This window comes from Cervus elaphus, chromosome 5 (genome assembly GCF_910594005.1).
Source record: "Cervus elaphus chromosome 5, mCerEla1.1, whole genome shotgun sequence".
NCBI classification, from domain to species: Eukaryota; Metazoa; Chordata; class Mammalia; order Artiodactyla; family Cervidae; genus Cervus; species Cervus elaphus.
Window position 1 is genome coordinate 111824664 of NC_057819.1, and position 22515 is coordinate 111847178.

Here is a 22515-nt window from a genome sequence, read left to right on the forward strand (position 1 = left end):
CAGGCCCTGTCCGGGTCTTATGGAGCTTGCCATCTAGTTAGGGAGACAAATATACGCACCCATAAAACAACTAAAAAAGAGACAGTAGGGGGAAGGCCTGATTTAGAAGGGAGCCAAGGCATGCTTGTCTGCAGATGGGATTACTGGGCTAAGATGAGATTTTTCTTGAGGGTACTGAGCTGGAAACCACCTCATCTTCTGCCCTGCTCCCAGGTCCTGGTGGTCACAACTCAGCTCTCATTTTTTAGCGTGAGGGAAACCTTCAACCTCTCTGACCTCAGCTCACTTTGGGGCAGAAACTACTGAAAAGACAGAAGCAGCTGGTCAGGGAGGGAGGTAGGTGTCCCCAGCATCTCAGTTCCTGAGTCCCTGAGGTGGCTGCGGTAGGAGCATCAGCCTCTCTGGGCCTAGTCCCAGCCGATTTCATGGGCGTTGAAATCCTCACGTGTTGACAAACCACCAACATGCTTATTGTGTGATGGTTGAGGGTTGGTGGTTACCAAGAGACAAGAATCTCTCTCCCCTCATCTCTCAATATCTCCAAACCACCTAGAAATGCCCCTGCCTGTAAGTTCCGGGCAAATGCAATTTCAAGCAAAAGGCACGTAGTGAAAAGACAGAAACATACTTGGACACCTGATTCTTCCTGCCCCGCACCCCTCCCCTTGCAGAAACCAGGGCATCCTGGGCCAGGGGAATCAGCACAAGACTTGGGGGTCATGGACACCACAGAACTTGAAATCTAAAGATCTCAGTTCAAGGCCTTGCTTGATGGCTGTGTAGCTATGGACAAACTGCTTAACCTCACAGAGCTTTATCTGTAAACTGAAGCTAATGACCCCTGCCTTTGATTGAAAATACCAGGATCCACTGCAGATGGAGTTCTCTGTGGAGCCCCAGACGGAGCCTGTTTTCTGCTCTTTCCCTCTTGGATGTCCTCCCACAGGAGGAGCTGTCTGCAGCTCCCACTTAGACTTGGGCCCACTTTGTCCAAAACTAATGTCTGCCTCTAACCTGGTTTTTTCACTTGCTTCCTCTATGTCTGGGAAGACCATCACCCACAGTCACCCACATGCCTCCCTCTCTCTCACTAGCCACCTCCAGTTGCTCTCCAAGAACTCTCAATCCTAAACACTATTTGTCTCTTGCAGCCACTGCCTCCTTACCTGTTCCACTGCAAACCCTCATTTCTCACTCAGAGCACTGCAGCTGTTTCCCAGCTAGGCTGCCTCAAATCTATGCTCCTGTGACCCCACTCTTCCCTTCACCTTGACAGCACCCTTTGCTAGTGAAGTGTCAAGAATGTGTCATGCATGTCACTTGCTTCCTTTGCCTGGAACACTTTGCCTCATTCTCTGCAGGTTAACTCCTAACCAGCCTTCTAGACTCTGCTCAAGACTCACCTCCACCAGGAAGCCCTTCCTAATCTCCCCAGGTTAAGGCAGGGACTTCTCTTCCAGGTTCCCCTAAGACCCATTGCTTCCCACATCAGAGAGGTCCCTTGTGAACTGTTTGCTGCTCCCACTTAAGACTTGTGCCTGGTACACAGGAGATGCTCAATAAATGTTTGGTCAATGAATAAACACGGGAAAGAAAGATTGATTCCACTGCAAGGCAAGGGGAAGAGCACCACAATGGGAGGCAGAATGGGCTCCAGTCCCAGCAGTGCTGGCTTTGCCATCACCTCCCTGTTGACCATGAGCCAGTCACTCAACCTGTGGGCCTGTCCGGTTCCTCTTTCCTTGGATTTGCTAACCCCTCATCTGGAGGGTCTGAATGTCCATTACCCTCTATACACACACACACACGCACACCCTGGACAGGATTATCTGGGTCTACTACCCCAAAAACAAGAACCAGGAGAGTGGAGAAATGGTTTCTTGGTGCTGTGTGAGGCAGACAAGTCCACATCCTGCCAGGTGATGACAGCAGGAACTGTCCCTCTCACCCACTGACTTTCTTCCTGGCTTTTGGGAGTTCCCAATCCTCTACCTCCCACCCCACAAACAGACCTCCTTCTCTCTCACAAGGCTAGTTAGCAGTGACTGGGGTGGGGGTTGTCGTGGAGGCGTCAGTGGGGGAAGCCGGAAGCTCAGCCCTTCCCTCCCTGAGGAGCCCAGGAGCAGCTGAGGCCACAGGAGCAGAATAACACATATGCTTCTAACAGTGAGCCAGTGGCTCTGGATCTGACCTCCTGAATGACATCCGGGACACTCCACTTCCCTCTAGTTTCCGGTTTTCCCTGGCTCTACTTATGGGGAGACAGGACAGGTATGGGGCTTGGGGCGGAGTGGAGCTGAGACTGGCCACGCAGCTCCTGTCAGGCTTGAACATGATGTGTCAGAGTCGCAAGTCAAAGCACCACGTCTCGGGCTGAGCGAATCACTCCGGGCGCAGCTGACTCCCGTGCCCACCGCTTCACTCTTCCTCCCTGCAGGTCAGCCGCTCCCACACACCCAGGCTGGCCACCTAGGAGTGGCGAGGGATGGGGCCAAAGAAGCAGGCCTGGGAGGCGGCGCAAAGGACAGGACGGCGGTTTTATATGTGGCAAAATACTTCTAGGGTCGTACAGACGAACAGACAGACAGATGGGAGCACAGGACACCAGACAGGAAAGGGGAAAGGTTGGGCAGTGGTCTCTTCTAACCAGTAAGTGGAAGCTGCACCCCACCCCAGATGGGGGGTGGGGTGGGACGACATTGGCACAGGAGGTGGCGAGACAGGCGTGAGGTGCCCATCCCTGAGGCAGGCAGCCGGGCAGGGCCCAGTCCTCGTTGGCACAATCGGCTCTCTCTGGCCCAGCTGGGTGCTGGGGGGGCAGGGCTGCTGGGCTATGGGATGCTAGGCAGAGGGACACTCCAGAGCAGAGGGGGGTACCAAGGCCTCTCCTGGGTGGAGTAGACATGGGTAAAGGACAGGATCACAAGAGGCAAATACAGAGTAGCAGCAGCAGCAGCCAAGCCCCCCACCCGCCCCAAGGGGAGATCTGACATCCAGAGGCAACCCCTGGGGTGGTGATTAACGCTGGGGTACCAACCATAGGGCCTCTTCCCTGGGGCCTCAGGGTGAGAGTGAAGCAGTTTTTTTGGTTTCAAAATGAGGCGGATCAGTGTTCCATGGGCCCAGGTGACGAGAGGATGGGGGGGCTCAGATGCAGAGGGGCCCCCTCTTCTGATGGCAGCAGGCAAGGGATGTGGTAGGCAAAGCTCATTCCTGGGGTAGGCAAAGGCTTGAGGCATGGAGGCGGTGGGACGGGGAGCAGCATCTGGGGTGGTCGCCTCCTCGGGGCTCTAGGTCCTGGGCAGGCACAGAGCACTACACCTGACGCCTGCCAGCATCTACCCAGACCACTCCGTGAGACAGCTCCCCATGGGGCTTCCAGTGCTGTAGCTTTCACCTCCCAGACAATGAAGCCAGGAAGCTGCGGGCAGGTGCTGGGGGCAGGGCTCACAGTAAAGGACGCTGGATCTGGGCTTTGGGGAAAGAGAGCCCTCATGGGAAAGAGTCTGTGGTCTCCCTCTCCAGGAAAAGCCCCTCCCCCCCCCCCCCATTCCCAAATACTCCAGGTTGGAAAAAGAAAGGGCCACACCATTTTAGGGCCCTCATTTAAAGCCCGGAGTAGAAGGAGTTAAGGAAGTGCACCTTTTCTCTGGGTGAGGGGAGAGAGCCCCCTGAGGTGGAGAAGGGGATACGGCAGAAAGGTGGGCATCCTCCATCCATCCACAGCAAGTAGGTAAAAACTTGCCGCTGAGGCTTAAGGGACTCCCAGGAGCTGGGTGGAAGGTTACCACCAAAGAAACTCCACACTGAGCAAAGGCATCTGAAAGGAGGGAGACAGCGCCCCCTGGAGGCAAGATACACCTCCGTGGTGAGCCCCCCCCCCCGCCCCTCCCCTCCCTCGGGCTCAAGAGCCCTTCCGCCCACTGTGTAGCCCCTGCCCCTCAGCGGATGTAGACGCCCCGCCCCCAACCCTCCAGCTCGTTCTTGTTGCGCCCCAGAACCGGGCCCCCGCCCTCCGCGCAGTAGCGGGCCTTATTCCGGCCGCGGTTCCGGTTGTCGGTTAGCTCCTCTTCATAGTCTTCTTCCTCATCCTCCCAGGATCCCTGTCGCACTGGTGGGGTGCCGCCCCCTGCAGGGTCTCCAAGCCCTGGCCCCTCGGAGGGGTCAGTCTCCATGTCCACACACGAGTCTCCCAGCTCCGTGTAGGCAGAGTTTCGGTTGCCAGGGGTGTCGGCATCAAACGTGTCTTGGCGGGACAGTGCCCGCAGGGTGCCCGCCCGGCCTGGCGGGTGGCTGCTGGGGTAAAGGCCTGGGGGCTGGCCCAGCTCTCCCGGGTACTCGTGCACACTGGCGTGCTCCCCCGTGGCCCGTTCCAGCGACTGGTCCCCGGAAGCAAGGTAGGGTCCCTGGTTAGCAGACAGACGGTACACACCATGCAGATCAGGCAGGAGTGAGAGAAACACAACAAAGCAAGGCAGGTTAGTGACGGCACCAAGACACCCAGCCTGGCTGAAGGAGGAGGGTGCTGGCCCTAGGGGGTGGGCAGCTGGGCAACCGGCTCTGGAGCCCAGCCAGAGGACAGAACTCAAGGCATTTGTTCTTCCATTAGGAGAGGGGGCGCCCGACCTTCTTAGGTGTGAGAAGGCATGACTCTCCTGGTAATCATGGTAGAGAGCCCATGAACAATTAGTCGTCCCTTCCTCAAGGCGCTCATTAACACTGTCTTGGGCTAAATCATCATTAACAGCACATTAGTATTGCCACTTGTTAGTGGTTGATTGGGTTAGTCGTTGCCCCAAATATACTAAAGAGAATTTCATACAGCTCCTTCAGCCCAATGGGACCCTAATCATAGGCGTCCAGAACTCCACACTTCCCCCTACTCCACTCTGAGTCAGATGACAGTCTCCAAGGTTGATAGGATTCCTCCCCTGCCCTCAACAGACTCAAAACGTCAGGCTGGGGAAGGCTGCTGCTGCTAAGTCGCTTCAGTCGTTTCTGACTCTGTGCGGCCCCATGGACGGCAGCCCACCAGGCTCCTCTGTCCCTGGGATACTCCAGGCAAGAATATTGGAGTGGGTTGCCATTTCCTTCTCCAATGCATGCATGCATGCTAAGTCGTTTCAGTCGTGTCCGACTCTGTGCAACCCTAAGGACAGGAGCCCACCAGGCTCCTGTCCATGGGATTCTCTAGGCAAGAATACTGGGGAAGGCTGATGGGTCTCTATTCCCCACTGGCAACGATGAGATGGCTCATTGTCCTCAGCACCAATGTCACATGAAGATGGCCACGGAGGCTGCTGGGTGGGGTGCCAGTGGGGTTCTAGTGCATCCCCTGCCACTTCAAGCTGTGTAAACCCTGAGCAGTGACTCCCATCTCAGTGGCCCAGTTTCTCTGTGGGGCTATGATGGGGATTAGGCTAGAGCAGCAATTTTCATTCCCTGGAATTCTGGGGTAGGTGGACAGGACAGAGGGAGCTTCAGGGGTCCCCGTGGAGCTAAAGTGGAGGCCAAGCCACTAGCCCTCTCCAAGCAGAGCAAGGATGCCTTATTTACACACTGAACTTCCCATAAAATTCAGTGAACAAATGGGTTCTGGTGCTGAAAACACATTTGAAAAGCAGTGGTCTAGAATGATTTCCTGGGTTTCTTCTGGCTCTAATGCAGAACTTAATGGTTTGACCTCAGAGATAGGCCATGGCTCCCATGGGAGATCAAGGTAGATCTCAGGAGGATCTTCCCTGGAATCTGTTTAACTGGGAGAAGGGTGGAAGGTTCTATATCAACTCATAGAATATGCTTCATTTTGGGTCTCTTCTGAGACCCCCTGGAGATTAGGGCTCTGGAGCAGGGGGCAGTCTCTCTGGTTTTAATGGCTCTGCTCTGTGCGACTCCCTGGGTCTGAGGGCCTTTGGTCTGTTGCATCTAAAATGCTGTGACCTCTGTTGAGTCTAAAACGGGTGTAGAGTCCAGCAAACATACATTGGTTTTCCTCTGTTTCTTCCTAGTCTCTTATCTTTACAAGGCCCCCAAAGGAGAAGCCCCCAAGGCAGCAGATATAGTCTTACGGGACCAGGCCCAGATAGGCCCCACCGGCTAGCCCCAACCCCATCAAAAACCACAGACACCAGAAGCTGCCACTCACCACATTTTTTACAAAATAAAACTCTTCCCTTCCTTCCCCAAGTTCCCTGCACTCAGTTCCGAGCCCTGGGCGGGAGGGGAGATGGGCGGGGCACCTACACGGTGTGCTCCTGCTGCTGGGGCACCGCCCTGGCTCGCTGCGAGGCCTCTAGCCCGCCCCAGAAGCTGAGATTTCTCCTGAGTGAGGTGAGCACTTGTACCTGGAGGTTGGAGACAGGGGCAGGGCTGGCAGCCAGGGCTGCCGTAGCCATGGTGCGGTTCAGCAGCGGATTGGGCGGAGTGCTGCTGGGCGGGTGTGTAGCCTTCCAATAGGCTTCCAAGTACTCTGCCAAGTGCTCGCAGGCGTCCTCCAATTGGTTCTCATCCAGGATGATGTCAAACATCTCCTGTGGAGGCGGGGTTAAGGGCAGGGCTGGGATGAGCTGGGCGTGACCAAGGGGTGAGGGTGTGGCCTGGGGGCAGTGGGTGGAGTCAAGGGGTTGAAGGACAAAGTTAAAAAGAAATCTCTGGATGTTCAGGAAAAGGAGGGCTCTCAGATATGTAAATTAAATATATATAAGGAGATCTTGGCACCTAGATATTATAGCTCCCTCATTCTATATGTAAGGTAGCCAAGGCGTGGAGAGGGGCTTAACTGTCCATAGAGAAGTGGTGATTCTGGAACTTAAAGCACAGTCTCTAACTGCCTGTCCAGCCCTCTTTTCCCAGAAAATCCATCTGCACCTCTGGACTGGACCCAGGTGTTCCTGGTCACTCTCTCGGCAGGCCAGAGGAAACCAGGAGAACCCAAACGCCCTCCCTTCCCTTTGAGCACTCACGGGGGGACACTGTGCCAGTTTCTCTGAGGCTGCTATTTGGACGTTGAGGTGTTTGGACTGAGACTTCCCTCGAGACTTGATGAGCCTCTGAAGAACCTGTTTGGTAGGGGGAAAAGAGGAGCTAGAGGGACCCTGCAAAGCACCAACCTGGAGAGTCAGGTCCTGGTTGGAGCCAATGTGGAGAGACAGTATCAGGGCTGGGGGAACATTCCATGACGCTCAGCCCTGGATGCCTTTTCAGAAATGACCTCACCAGCCCTGTGTCCATCCTACACAAAGCTCAGGCTCTCTCCTGGGTCTCATGCCAGCCTCTCCTGGGACATTCCAACGGTGACTGTATGAAGGGCAGTGGTTCTCCTTCCCAACCCCTGTAACCTTCATTACAGGTTTCATTCATTCTCTGAGCCAACTTCCCCTCCATGTTAATAACAGGCAGCCATCCTTTATAGGGACACTTGCTATGCCTTGGCACTGGTCTGTGCTTTTTTTCATTTTATTGTTGTTGTTTAGTTGATAAGTCATGTCCGACTCTTCTGCGACCCCATGGACTTGTAGCCCGCCAGGCTCCTCTGTCCATGGATTTTCCAGGCAAGAATACTGGAGTGGGTTGCCATTCCCTTCTCTGGGGATCCTCCCGACCTAGGAAACAAACCCATGACTTGCACATCGCCAGCCAGATGCTTTACCACTGCGCCACCAGGAAAGTCTTTTTTTTCATTTAGTCCTGACAATAATGCCATTAGGCAGCCACTATTATAATCCTCATCTCAATGATAACAATAATAATGATGATAATAGCTAAACATAGAGCTACAACCTTAACTAAGTGGTCAAAATTAACAGTACCAACAATACAACAAACCAACATCCTTTGCTTCCTGATGGAATGCACTCAGAAGGATACATCACTTGGGCAGTATTCCTACCAGAAATGCAAAACCTCAATCTATTGACAGGGAAACATCAGACAAACCCACGTTGAGCAACAATCTACAAAATAAGTGATCTGTACTCTTCAAAAATGACAGTCTCATGAGAATCGAAGAAAAGCTCAGGAAAGTTTTTAGCTTAAAGATTACTAAGGAGAAAAAAAAATGAAATAAAGAAGAAAAAATACTAAAGAGAGATAACAACTAAATGCAACACGTGATCCTGGATTGAAGGGGAAATTGCCATAAGGGGCATTTTTGGGACAACTGGTGAAAACTGAAGATAGACAGTATTTTAGTGAGATTTCTTGAATTTGACCGGTAAGTTAATGTCCTTGTTCTTAAGAAATACATATTGAAATTTTGAGGGATAAAGAAATACAAGAGCTACAACTTAAAACAGTTCAGAAGAAAGATATATATATATATATATATATATATATATATATATATATAAGTACATATATACATAATACAGACATACATAAAGTGTGTGCATGCTAAGTCACTTCAGTTGTGTCCGACTCTGTGTGACCCTATGGACTGTAGCCCCCCAGGCTCCTCTGTCCATGGGAATTCTCCAGGCAAGAATACTGGAGTGGGTTGCTATGCCCTCCTCCATGGATCTTCCTGACCCAGGGATCACACCCACATCTCTTACATTTCCTGCATCTGCAGGCAGGTTCTTTACCTGCTGAGCCATGGGGGAAGCCCTAAAGTAGATGTGGCAAAATGTTCAAAATTAGTGAGTCTGAAAAAAATTAATTGTATGCTTTAATTGGCTGAATTGAATGGCATGTGAATTTTACTTCTAAAAAGCCATTAAAAAACTGGTGAGTCTGAGTCAAGGGTATTCAAAGGTGATCCTTTGTACTGTTCCTGCAACTCTCCTATAAATGTGAAATTACTTCAAAATAAAAATCTTCAAGAATTGAACACATATAGCACTTAATAGGTACCAGGCACTTTGCATGGTTAATTTGTTTATTTAATCTTCATAAACATCACCTAAGGATTCCTATTTTCCAAATGAGGAAACTGAGGCATAGAGAAGTCAGGTGACCTGCCCAAAGAGCACAGAGCCAGTAGGTAAGTGGCAGCAGTGGAACCTAAACCCAGGTAGCCTGGCTTCAGAGTCCCCACCCCTAACCTCAGAGTCAGTGCTCAGTGAGGGCAATGGAACGTGTGTGTTACTTTTAGTTCACAAAGTGCTTTTGCATCCATTATCTCATTTGATCCTTTCAACCACCTCAGCAAGTACTTAAATCCCATCCTCCCCTTTATACTCATTAGAAACTGGGTGCTTAGCTCATAGGGTGCTATCATGCAATGTTAACCCCTGACTGCCTTCATCAGTCAGACAGAACTCTGGGCTTTTTACATCACTACCTCAAGAGAAGGATTATAATTCCCATTTTGTAGGTGAAAAAAATGTGCAAAAGCTAAATTATCTCTCCAAGATCCAAAGCTCAATACAATACAACCAAAAAACCAACAACAAACTTTACTTAATTAAAATAAGCCACTCAGAGCTAGGATCTGAACCTCATGCTGTCTTCTAACTTCAAATCCTTCACCTAGGGACTTCCATTGTGATCCACTGGATAAGATTCTGCACTCCCAATGCAAGGGACCTGGGTTCCATCCCTGGTCAGGGAACTAGATCCCAATTGCTACAACTAAGAGTTTGCATGCCGCAACTAAAAATCCCACATGACACAATAAAGACCCCGCATGTCACAACTAAGATCCAGAGCAGTCAAATAAATATAGAAACATTTTAAAAAATCCTTCAACTTAGCTCACCTTCCACGTTTCTCAAAACCACTAATGTCTAGGGGGGGAAACTAATGGAGCTGCTATATGACAAAGAAGTAAATCAGTCTTCCTACCAAGTTCATCTCTATCAAGGTCTAAATGAGGGCAGTACAGCAAAAAGGACTGAAGTAAAAAGACAGGAGAAAAAAAAAGACACGAGAGGTCTTTTTCCAACTGCCAAGTAGCTGGGTGACACTGAGGCAGAACACACAGAATTCTTTCTATTTTCTGGACTAAGGATGGGAGGTCAACAAAGCAGAGACAGGGGACTAACCTGCACAACTCTGATAATAATATTTAAAATACTTAATACATGATGAGGTATATTATACCAGACCATTTGCTAAGTGCTAAGTATTCACATTAGGCTGAATCTTCACAATATCCAGACAATGGAGATTGATGGAGAAGGGAATCTGGGCTTGAGGAGGAGAAGTCACATGATTAGCAAGCAGTACCTGGGGCTTAAACACCGGCAGCCCACCCAGAGCACTCCTGTCCCCAGTAGGGTCTTGTACCCACCTTAGGAGAGGTGATCTTGATGTAAACAATGATGGGGGCCAGTGAGGTCTTGGAGAGCTGGGCTGGATGGTTGATGGTGTCGGCATCCAGAGCAACCAACTGAAGGGTTCGGGCTAGCTCAAAGATTCGCTCGATCTCGCTCTGAACCTCAGCTAGGGGAGTGAAGTCATGGCGAAGGGGTAAATCTAAGGCAGCCTCCCAGGAGGCAGTGGGCAGATAGAGCATTTCTGGAGATGCCCCCTCACTCCCACATCTGGCCCCAGAGCAGGGTGGGGGTGGAGTCAAGAGATGGGCTCACCCAGGCTGGAGCGTGTATTGGAACGCTCGATGATGATGTGTTTGCTGGGGTTGTTGAGGACTGATCGTTTAGCCAGGGAAATGTCCGCTGTCACACGAGTGATGGAGATCCTAGGGGTCAGGGCAAAGTGTCAGGGGTCAGGGTGGGCTAAAATGTCCTGCCTCCTCGCTAGGCTCCAGGCTGGCCCCGTAGCCCTCAGTCCAAGAGTTCCACGATTGTCATTCAAGCCATCCTGCCCAACCCCAGCAGCAGAGAACCATGGTGGGCGTGGGGAACCAGCTCCAAAGGGCTTACCTGCCATCAAACCGATGCTTCAAGAAGTCAAATAAAGCTTTCTGCATCATATCTGTAACCTGAGGTTGGGAGGGGGTGGAGTAGGAGGAGGAGAAGTCAGGTGTTTAAAGCTCTCAAGAAGGGTAGACTGCTAGGTATCTGCCCCCTGACATTCCATTTTCTTCTTTAATCCCTGAGATGAATGAGTCCCTGTTCAGGGGAGGAAGTGATCCTTCTGAGTTTGAGGGGCCTCCACTGGGGTCTCTGATTCCAGAGATCCTTTCAGGTAGAATCTCTAGGAGGACTTTTCTGGGGATTTTTGAGAAGACTAGACCCTTCTAAGTGGGTCTCCCCATGGGTTGGGGCCCCCCTGGGAAGGGGAGTGGTCTGTAGCCCTCTGGGGAGGAAACCCTGGGGAGACCCTGCTGGGGGATGTCTCTGGAGTCTCAAGACCGTACAGAGTCTTTCTGGCAGTCTGGGCCCCTCTGGTCCCTATGCCCCTCGAGGGGCTCCTACCTCATAGCCCTTGAGCGACGGTCCCACCAGGATAATGGGCCTCATGGAAGGTACCACGTCATAAGGGGGCACGTGTTCTGTCTAGGGGGAAGCAGGGAGGGGAAACCCCAGAGTGGAGATGGCATTAGCCCCTTTCCCCCCATCTCCAGGATCCCCCATGCAGCCTTTCCTCCCCCTGGTCCCAAAGCCCAGATGTGGGGGATCGGGGTGGGGGTGGGGAGGTATGGTGAGGGAGAACCAGGAAGGGTGGGGGGAAATGGGGGCAGATATGGGAATGGGTGTTAGAAGGTCCCCTAGCTCATCCCAGGGAGTGGGGAGGGAGACATAGAAAGCTATGCTACTCACCGACTTCTGCTTCTGTTTGGCTGGGTCCAGATTGCCAAGATGGGGGAGGGGGAGGAGAAAGGGGAGGGTACCCAGGCAGGGGCAGAGGGCAAGGGAGGAGCCAGGACAAGAGAGGGAGGGAGAGCGGGCGGACGAGGAGAGATAACAGGGCATGCGTGTTAGTGACAGACAGAGCCAGAGAGAGGGGATGGGACCCCATGCCAAGGGGGAGCCAGAGATGGCCCTGGATCAGGGCCAGGAGTGGGACTGACAGCCAGTCCAGTGAGCTTGGGAATATTCAGACATCCTCTACCCACTTTCTGGGTCTAGGAAAAAAGCTGGGAAGAGTGATAGCCCCTCATTTGGTGCCCATCTCCTGGCCCCAGTGCAGGCCAACCTGCCCATTGTAAGGGTTCCCTTAACTGTCTTGCTCTGCAACCAGGAGATCCCTGGGCACCCCATGGGATCCGAAAAGGGCAAAGAAGTGTCACCATTCCACTTTCCCCTTCACGTGTGGGGGCGAGGGCAAACATGGAATATGCCACTGGGAGTGAGGGGGAAACGTCAGGTTTCATTACAACCAGATCTGCTTTCAGTTGGGGGGCGGGGGCTAGAAGGGCTGCTTCCATGGCGAGAACCATCCCTTCCAGGGAAGAGGGCCAGGGTGGGGTTGTGTATGGAGACAGACATGCCCATTCTTGGTGCCACTCTACCCTTCCCTCCTCCTCGGCAGGAAGGCCTGATCCCCACAAAATCAGGCTGATAACACATCTGAATCCATTCCAGCCCCCCTCCACCCACCAAAGAGCTGGGCCCTGACCTCCCCTCTCACAAGAACCCAGCAAGAATTACCTTCTTGAAGAAGGGGATGCGCTTGCCGTGGGGTGGCGGGGTGGTGACACTGCTAACACTAGTCTTAGCAGAGCCGCTCTGCTCCCCGAGCTCTGCCTCCTCATCCTCTAACTCTAGGGGGTCTAGTTCAAAGGCTAAGTTAGTCATTTCATTACCTGGACCGGAGAGTCAGGATTGAGGAAGGAAGGAGGCGAGGTGGGGAGGAGTGAGATGGACATGGAGACACAAGTACAGAACGCAGGGATGGGATGGGGAGAAAAGAAAGAAGAAGAGGTGAATGGAACAGGGCTGGGAGAAATGAATGGGGGGGGGGGGTAGGGGACGGGGGAGTCAGGAGGAGAGATGGAGCTACCGAAGAAATGGGAGAGGACAGACATGAGAGAGTGGGTGCTGACTGACCAGCCCAGCTTGTGGGGTGCCCTGCTCTTCATGGAGAGGGTACCACTGGATGTGTTTGGAGGACTCAGGGTTGGGATACCCCTTACTGCAGGGAAAGGAAGGGACAGGCAATGGGGAGACCACCCCGCCCGTGGGGTGGCGGCCGCTCTTACCACTGGCAGGGGGCGTGGGGCGGCGGGTGCCAGTCACCACGTCTCCCAGGCTGGAGCTGGAGTTGTCACCTGATTTGCTGTGTGGGCAGAGAGGCAGACGGGCCGTGAGCAAAGAGGCGGGTGTGAGGGCGGGGGATCTGTGCTCTCACAGGCTGTCCCGCCCCCCTCCACGGCCCTCCTTCACCAGCCCCACCGGCGAGGCCTCGGGCCACTCGGTGTCCTCAGAATATCAGGTCAACCCTTGGGGCCTACTCCTGGCTGGCTGGCCTCTCCCGGGGGTGGGAGTGCCCCGCCCCCAGCCAGACACCTGGAGCTGAGGCGGTTCTGGCGCAGCTTCTGTTCCTGCAGCAGGCGCAGGCTGTCCAGTTTGACAGGGCTGGGGATGAAGCCAACCTCACAGCCCTCCTTCACCAGTCGCCCGATCCACCAGTCATTATTGTATTTCTGCAAACAACAACGGCAGGTGGGGTGGGGGAGACCAAGAAGGAGATTAGAGGTACAAGCCAGCAGCCAGCTCCAGGAGATACCACCCCCCAGTCTTGCCTTCTCTGCCCAGGGCATGGCACCCTCAAAGAGCCCCAGCACCAGCCTCTGCATACAGCTCCCAATTCTCAGGGCTCTCCAGGACCAGCATCCTCTTGTGCCCTGGAGCACCCCACCCCCAAGCACATCTCTGTTCTGAGAGTCCTTCCTCCCGCCATGGGTCAGCTCTACCCTGGAAAGGTGGGTAGCGAAGCAGGTGCTGACACCTCCGTGTGCCTGGCACACTGCCACTCCACCGACAGGCCTCTTCACAAACCCTCCCAACAACCCCGCAACCTAGGTATTACCATCGCACGTTACCAGTGAAAAATCTGAAGCTCAGAGAAGTGGAAAGATTTGTCTAAGATCACAGAGCAGATTTAGCCCAGCTCTGCTTGGTTCAGAAGTCTTTTTCCACCAGAGCTCTGACTTGCCCCTCTCCCGGCACACACTACACTGCCCTCCCTCCAGATGGCCAAGTGGTCTCTCCCCACCTCTTTGATGTGCAGGAAGTCCTTCGGCTCGAAGGTGATGGCCACTCCCTGCACAGGCACCTCATCCCCTGGAGATGGGTTGTAGCCGACATTTGTCCGCACAGCAAATGCCACTGGCTTGGTCTAGAGGAGGCACCCAGGGTGGATGACAACCAGAGAGTTAAATCACGATGGGATGTACAACTCCCTGACTGGGGTGGTGATTATGGAGAGGTTTGTTTTGTAAATTCATTAAGATACACATTATACACACTACTATATACAAAGTAAACACAGACCTACTGTATAGCAGAGGGAACTATGTTCAAAATCCTGTAAAAACCTATAATGAAAAAGAATCTGAAAAAGAATATATATACATGTATAACTGAATCACGTTGTTGTACACCTGAAACTAATACAACACTGTAAATCAACTATACATAAAAAAGTTATTAAAAAAACAAAAGTATACACTGAACGGCTTATGCAGTTTTTTATGTGTATATTAAATTTCACAGTAAAAAAAAAAAAAGCAAAAAACAGAACTCAGTCCTCTCAGGATGGAGGGGGGTATCAGGAAATAAGTATAGGTGGTGGGGGACCCCAGAATGACACCAAGAAGGAATAGTCATAGTAGTAATAATAATAGATAGTAATAATAATGATAACAGCTACTGTTTAGTTTGCCAGGCATTGTGTTATATGTTTCACATCCATTATCTTATTTATTCATTACAAAAATCCTACAAAGTGCTATTATCATATTCACTTGAATGAATGGGAAAACTAAAGTTCAGAATGGTTAAGTGAATTGCCTAAGATCTCACAGCTAACAAGAGTCAACCCAGAAAGAGTAGAAATGTTTAGCTCCTATTATGTGTGGAAACAGTTTTAAGCACTTATTACACTTTATAAGGAGGCAGGTATTATAGCTTACATTTTTACAGATGAAAGACAGAGGCACATGGGAGGCGTATATCCGCCAGGAAGTGGCTGGGCCAAGACCTGACTCAGGTCTGTCCAGGCTGTCTCTAAGGCATGAGGTAAGGCAAACAGTACCAGCACAGCCCCTCCCATCTTTCTCACCTTGGCTTTCTCTAGCTGGGCTAATGCCTGACGCTCTGCCTCCTTCCTTAAGGCTTCCCGGTCCTCCTCCAGAGACACGTCAGAGTCTGACGGACGGCTGGTGTAGGACTCTGCTGAGCCCTGAAAACAGACAGCGCCAGCTCAGAGCCAATGCTGCTTCCCCAGCTCCTGGGTCGCAGAAGGCACCAGTGTGAGACCACAAGGGCTAGGAGAAGGTGGTATTAGAAAGAGCCTGAGAATGAGGTCTGCAGGCCCCTGGGAAGAGTGTGGCCCTAGAAAGGGTGATAGCAACAAGCAGGGAATTATGGCAGGTCCAAGGACAGCTGCTTGGGGCCCAGGGAGGGGTGGGAACCTGATAGGGTGCAGTGCAGAGGCGGAGTGCCAAGGGTCAGTCTCCACTCCCTGCTCCTCCTTCCCTCCCCTGCCCCCAGAACCCGCCGTGACAGACTCAGCACAGGCCCAGTGAGTCCTTCCAGGGGCCACAGGCACCAGCTTAGGTCTGAGCCCTCTGCACTGGTGGCCATGGGCAGCCTGCTCCACATGCTAGGGTCACAAAAAAATTTGCTACCTTCTGCTCAAGGGCTAGGGAAGATAGAATCCTACCTCCCCTGCCAGAAGCTGGAAAGCCCCAACCCTTAGGCTCTTAGAAGATACAAAAAAGAACCCAAGGTTCCTGGGGTGGGGCAGACAGGAGAAATACATCAAGAGAAGAACACGAGCAGGCTTTTCCCCTGTATTGGGGTGGCCAACTGCCAGCATTAAGGCGGGTTCAGAAGTCTGGGTGTGCCAGGAAGCTGGCCTTGACCACACGGACCATCCAGGGCACAAGGAACTCCGTCAGCAATGCAGACACATATGTAAGGCACACATAGCCCAGGAGGTGAATGAACACGCTCATTCACAGGTGTGCTTGGATGTGCAACTTCAAGACTGTTTGGGAGTGTGCGCTCCATGGTATGTCCTGGTGCATGACTGAATGCATACCGATCCATGTGAGTGCCTACAGTGCAGGGGCAGGGGGGCACCCTCAGTGTCTGCGTCCGAAGGGCACGTGAGGACGGGAGCCAGAAGGCGTGCATTTATTGCTACAAAGGGCAGGAGGGGATGTGATGAAAGGGTAAGACTGCAGGGGTGGGAGGTTTTTTTCCTGAAGACAGGAAGGGGTCACTTGGCCAGGAATGCCCATTAGCCTGGTATGGAGGGGACCTTGGAAAGAAAGAAGACCAAGTCTCATCTCCCCAGAGTGCCCTCGTCATCAGCCAGTGTGGCGGCCCATCCGTTTCCCAGCCAAATCAGGAAAATGGGAGACTCTGAGAGGAAAACTAGGGGGTGGGGTGGGGTTTTCATAGAAGCTGGAAAAGCGATACAAAGGAAAGAGTGAAAACCAGTGAATCAACTACTCTTTATCCCTCCTGAGCACTCAGAGTCAGGAAGACAGCCACCGGGAGAGCCAGAGGAACAGACCCAGAGATGATGAGGGAGAGGCACTTACTGACCCCAACACACACACACACACACACACACACACACATAAATGCATGCATACCAGAAATGGCGGGAGACAAGGAAATAGTGAGAAGGCAAGGAAACAGGCTGGAGTGAAGGCCTCCCACCAGCTTTCCTGAGGGGCTGCTCCCACCCCCCACCCCCACCTTCACTCCATCCCCAGCTCACCACTACGAGGGTCTGGTTGGGCGCCTCCATCCCGGCGCCCTCAGAGCCTGGCCCTGCTGGCCTAGGGGGTGGCCCAAACTGCCCGTTCCCCCAGGGGGCTCAGGTTACAAGCAGAGTTGCTACATGTGCAAACTGCTAGGGTATATTTAGCTCAGAGATGTGGCAAGGCCTGCCCCCCCACTCCCTGCCACCTACTGGGGGTCAGAGCTGGGGAGCTGAGCAGAAAAAGGATTGGAAACTGGGGTCTGATCCCCTAGGTTGGTAAACACTGAAGGAATGAGGCCCTTTTCTGTCAAGAGGGGCTCCATTGAGCACAGTGTCATTTTTCCTAGCCCTGGCCCTGGCCCAGTCCTACAACACACACAAGGGATGAGGGAAAGATCAAAGAAAGGAGTTCCCATTTGTATGTGTATTTAAGAATCCTGGGACGAAAGGTCCCTTTCCTGACCCTCTCAAGTCAGGCCTGGGCTTTCGAGTGCCAAGTGTTGTGGAGACAGAAGAATCAAAAAGAAGGGCCTCACTCCAATCAGTAGTGGATCTGCCTGGCATCACCCTCTCTCTCTTGGCCTGGGGGTGGCTGACTTTCCTACTGTCCTCTGTCCTCATGTGCCTGCCCATGTTTTCTTCGATGTACTCCTTCCTTGTCTGATCCTAAGCCCCTCTCGCCTTTTTTGGGTACCAGGCTTTGTTGAGATGCTCTGTAGTCATAGCAACCACATGGCTCTCTCACTGTCTCTCCCTGAGCCTGAGATGGTCTGGGGTTGAGAGTTAGGACAGAGATGAGAATGGCAACTTCCTGACTGAGAACAGAAGACCCCAGAAGGCCATTCAGTTATACCCCCCGCCCTTTCATTCAGGGGTGTTGGGTTGAAGTCCTCTCTAAAATCAACTTCCTGCTGCCTCTCCTCCACCCCCTCAACACACATTCTCTCTGCATATTAAAGAACAGTCACCAAAAAAAATAAAAAAATAAAGAACAGTCACAACTGGATGTGAGGAGGGCGTTTCCCCTGATCCACACCTAATCAGGGCTCCAGGGACCCAAATGTCCTGGCTCCCCATTTCGTAGGACCTCCCTCTACCCCATGCTGTCACAGATTCTGGGGGAGGACAGGGAAGAAGACAGCCGGCAGGGGGAGTGGGTGACAGCCTGAAGCAAGCTAGAAGGAGGCAGGCCAGGCTGTCCCTGAATGAGATGACGCAGGCAGGCAGCAGGGGCTGGTGCCTGGTGCTGGGGGAGGGGCTGGGCGGGGGCTGAGGGAGTGGGTACAGCTGACAGTATATACAGTCACAGTATATGCAGAGGAGGTCACTGGGTGTAAGGGTGATGGGGTGGTTCTAGGCAGGTAACAAATGATGTGGGGGAGGGTGCCTGGAGAAAGCCTCAGACCCAGCTCACCAATCCTGATCTCCACCAACCAGCCACCTCCCTCCTCTCAACCCAGCCTCCCCATTTACCTGGCGGACAAAGCTGTTGGATGTTGTATCCGAGGATGTGCTCCCATCTGACCTTTTGAACCGCCCTTTCCTCTTGCTGTATTTGCCCTGGAGAAGCCAGGAAGGGACAAGAGTAGAATCTCAAAGACCCTGGCCCAACCCTCACCCCATCAAGTCCAGAACTACTGCCAAGCCTTGGAAATATCATTCCCTGATCTCAAGAGCCTGCCCCTCCATTTTCTTCCTGAGATGGTACAGCCCAAGGGAGAGGGAGGGCCCAGACCACAGACATGGGGTGGGGGACAGAGCAAGAGAGCCCTAGGAAGCACACACAGAAACCCCCAAACCAAGTCAGAGGTTGGGAAGGGGGAGGTGCTGAGAAGCTGGAAGTTCATTAGGCAGCAAAGCTAATTAAGATGCTGGGCAGGCTGCAGAGGCCTGGGGGGGTGGGGAAGGGAGAGACTGCCTGCAGTGCTGGGGCTGTGGAGAGAGCCCCCGGGGAAAGTACCCTTCCCTCTCCATTTCAGCTGGAGCAGAACCGGGCTGAGTGTGCCTATAGCCCCCAGAGAGAAGAGGAATCGCCAACCCAGACCCAGCTTGGCTTTCCTGAGCCCAACTCTTGCCTTGTTTTTTGCAGAGTGGGGAGGGGAGTTGCAGCTCTCTGGTCTTAGAGACCTAAAGCTATTAGATTTCTACGGAGGAGGGGAGGGGACATGAAACTGTATTTGGAAAGTAAATATTTAACCCTAACCTTGACCCATGGGGGCAGATTTAGCACACCTCTCATCCTGGTAGGACTTTTTTTCAGCCCCCTTTTCACAATCACAGTGATCATACCTCTTCCCAAGGGGGCAAGAGACATCAAGCCCTCTAGCCCTCAGCTGCCACTGCTCACGTCCTGTCCCATGATGCCCACCAGGCTGCATAATCTAAATGCCCCTTGGCCCTCCCCCAAGAAAAACTGAGGACACAGCCCCAGCAGGGCCTCCGGGAAGCCGGGCCCAGTCCCGCTGGCTGGGCTCCTGGCTTGGGTGGTGTGGACACTGCCTGACCTCTCAAGTAGCCACCGATTCGAGTATTTCCAGGCCTCCTGGAAAGGGGGTTGCTTCTTTGCCCTCCTCAACTCACATATACACATCGGCCCCCAGGCAATCTAGAGTGAGATGGGATGATTGAGGGTCCAGGCCCTCCAAGCCTCTGTCTACAACCTCCATCCTAGAGTTTCTTTGCCAAAGAAGCTAGATAAGCCACAACCAGACTAGAGGCTCTGGTTCCTTGGGCTTGAGTACATTGAGATGGATGGATAGATGGGCAAGACACCTGGGAACCCTTCAAGAATCCTCCCTCCCTCACCTTCTCTCGAACCAGACATGTATCCAACCTCTAAGATTGAGGATCCCTATGAATTTAAGAGGATTCCCCCAGTGAGCACAAAGCTCTCTTTCACAACATCACCACTACTATCCCAGGCTAGGAAAAGGGAGTGGCACTCAGAGGGACAAGGGACAGCTGAAAGGAAGGCCCCAGTCAGCTGCCTCCCAGGCTCCAAGGGGCCTGGGGTGGAGAAAGGAAGTATTTTTAGGTCTGATCTGACACCCCCCCCCCCCCACCACGTGCCCATCAGCCATACTATCATGGTGGTTACAGTTGCTCCAGGCTGGCCACAGCAAAAAAAGAGTTAATGCTATCCTAGCCTTGGGGTGTTGCCAGAATGGAAAAGGACATGTCCCAGAGAAATTCTTGGGCACGACCACCCCAGACTCTGTTGGTCACTCCACCAGCACCCTCCACCCCAAGAATATCCCTTCTTGGGGGTAACCAGTGGGTACAGGAAAAGTGTGAGTGGGGGTGGGGCAGCAGACCCCTCCGCCCCGCCCCCCCCCCCGCCTCCCCCGCCCAGGTAACAGTTTCTTCCCCTCCAGGACAGTGAGTTGGCATCCATCCAACTTTCCAAACTTTGGAGGCGTTTTCTGGGGCTAGGGGGATGGGTCGGGAAGGGCTAACACGGGTGTCGGGGGAGGGGAGGTCGTCTAATATAGAGGTGGAACTAAAGTGGCTGGGACGGGGGCCTAGCTCGGTGCTGGTCCCTTCTCCACCCTCGAGGGCCAGTGTCCGCAGCTCTGAAGGCCTGCTGGCACCGCCCTCTGACCACCGCCTCGGCCATCTCCCAGTGCCACCCCCACTCTACCCACACCCGCCCGGAGCCCCTGAGCGTGCTCTGCGTCGCCCCCATTGCCTGAGCTCGCTCTCTAGCCTCCCTCAACCCCCGGATCCCGCCGCCAGCACCCACACTCTTAACCCACTGGAGCCGGTACCCAAGGAGCAAAGCCCCTGACGCGGGGGAGAGGAGGCGAGGGTGACAGGCGGCCCGACCGCCCCCTCCCCGCTCTGCAAAACCGCAGCACAACTCCCAGCCAAGCGCCTATCAATCATTCACTGGCAGGGATGGGGGGCGCAGAGCCTTTTCCCCTCCACGCCGGGCATGTAACCCCTCTCTCCCCGGTCCCCCCTCGATCCGACCCCACCAGGTCCACGGGAGCGGCCCCCTTCCCTCGATCCCGGCCATCACACCTCACCTGCGGGCTGGGGTCGAAGACCTCCATGGGGATCTCCTGGGAGGATGGGTAAGGGCCCCGGGACATGCTGGTCTTCTGGACCATGGAGAGGAGCCTCCCCTCCGGCCGCCGGCCCGGCCCAGCCGGGCGCCCTCAACGCATGAGAGAGGCCGTCGGAACCGAGAGCAGCGTAGCCAGCACCCGGTCCAGCCACCTGGCCCGGCCTTCGGTTGCCCTCTTCCTGCGTTCCCTCCCTCCTCCCGCTCTCTCTGCTGCCGCCGCCTCCTCCGCCCCTGAAGGCTCAGCATCTCCCCCCGCCCCTCCCTCCCTCCCTCCCTCCGCCAGTCGCGGCCCCGCCCCTCGCAGCCCCTCCGCTTGCTCTGCACAGACAATGGGAGGGAGGCTGCAGGGACGCACGCCTCTCCCGGCGAGCTCAGGTCTCCGACTGGCCTAGGGTGAGGGTGGCCACTCTGGGGGACATTAGAAACCTTGCCAAGGGGCTGAGGGCGGGGGGTGGTGGGGTGTGGGGGTGCGGTTTACCAGTGGATGCCAAGCGCGGATGGAACCGAAGCGCGGATTAGCATGGCTGGCACCGCCCCCCGCTTCCGTCCCAAACCGCTCTTCCTAGCTGGTCTCCCCATTCCATTCCAGGCTGGGCCACCGGAACTTCCCATCCCTGGTGATCCTGGGACCCGGCTTTAACTCCTTTCTCCCCACTGTTGTCCCAGGCCGCCTTGAACCAAACAGAAAGGCCCCTCCCTCTCCAATAGGTTGGTGCTGGATGGCTGGAGGCTGAAGCTGGGGTGGGGAGGGTGTCCAAACGGAGTTCAGCAGAGACAGCAACAAGAAATCCCAGGGATTCAGGAGTCCTATTGCCCTAGCGCTAATAGCTATCCCCCAAGCCTTTCCAAAAGGCCAGGGGTGGGCCTGGGTGAGGTCTGTGTTCCTGGGTAGAGAGGGAAGAGGAGAAAGAAATGTGGAGCTGAGACTGGAGAGTGGCGAAAATCAGATCTAATGACCTGTGACCTGGAATTGTTTCCCCGTTCATCCCTTATTTGGGGACAGATATCCAAGGCCTGGACCCCAACCACCATGATCTCTGAAGCTAAAAAGAGTAGAGGATTCTGGCAAGAGGCCTTAGTGCCAATTTGGTTCAGGCTCTTTCTGGTGGTGTGGCTCTGGGCACATCAGTACACCTCTCCTGTAAAATGGGTTTGCTGGTACTGTGGGGTGTCTGTCACCTGGGATTTTTGGGAGGAAGAGGAAATTAAATGATGGGTTTCTGAGATGTTTGGAGATGCTGTAAGATGCTGTGCAGGGCAGGGGTGGGGTGGGATGGGGTGGGGAAGGGAGGGGAGAGTGTCAATTTTGACAGGAGGACCTGTTACCACCTTACTCGACCCCTTCCCGGGCTCCACAAAAAAGAGAAATGAGAAGTAGAATGGAGATTTGCCCAGGTTCAATGACTCTAAAATAAGCCAAGCTGGGAGTTTTCTGGCAGTCCAGTGGTTAGGAGTCCATGTTTTCACTGCTGAGTGAAAGTGAAGTAGCTCAGTTGTGTCCGACTCTTTGCGACCCCATGGACCATCACCTACCAGGCTCCTCTATCCATGGGATTTTCCAGGCAAGAGTACTGGAGTGGATTGCCATTTCCTTCTTCAGGGGATGTTCCTGACCCAGCAATTGAACCCGGGTGTCCCACATTGCAGGCAAACGCTTT

At 53.7% G+C, this 22515-nt stretch overlaps 1 protein-coding gene across 7 annotated transcripts; it reads right to left on the reverse strand.

The window, feature by feature from the left end:
• Positions 1–2518: 2518 nt before the first annotated feature.
• On the reverse strand, positions 2519–21100 carry CACNB1 (calcium voltage-gated channel auxiliary subunit beta 1). 7 transcript variants are annotated; one of them, XR_006341287.1, is made up of 15 exons: positions 20817–21094; positions 18262–18348; positions 15130–15249; positions 14062–14184; positions 13353–13489; positions 13046–13122; positions 12495–12649; positions 11319–11399; positions 10824–10882; positions 10530–10639; positions 10232–10383; positions 6963–7058; positions 6345–6530; positions 3643–4406; positions 2519–2888 (listed from the first exon to the last, which is right to left on the reverse strand). XR_006341287.1 is itself a non-coding variant. In XM_043904386.1 (14 exons), the coding sequence occupies exons 1-14, from the start codon at positions 20898–20900 to the stop codon at positions 3942–3944; spliced, it is 1797 nt and encodes a 598-aa protein (XP_043760321.1). In that variant the 5' UTR covers positions 20901–21100; the 3' UTR covers positions 2519–3941. The 7 variants fall into 7 exon arrangements, 5 of the variants coding, with proteins under 5 accessions (XP_043760321.1, XP_043760320.1, XP_043760323.1 ...); XR_006341286.1 differs by having other exon boundaries at positions 3038–4406; XM_043904386.1 differs by lacking the exon at positions 12495–12649 and adding an exon at positions 11664–11683 and having other exon boundaries at positions 2519–4406; positions 20817–21100.
• Between the last annotated feature and the right edge of the window lie 1415 nt (positions 21101–22515).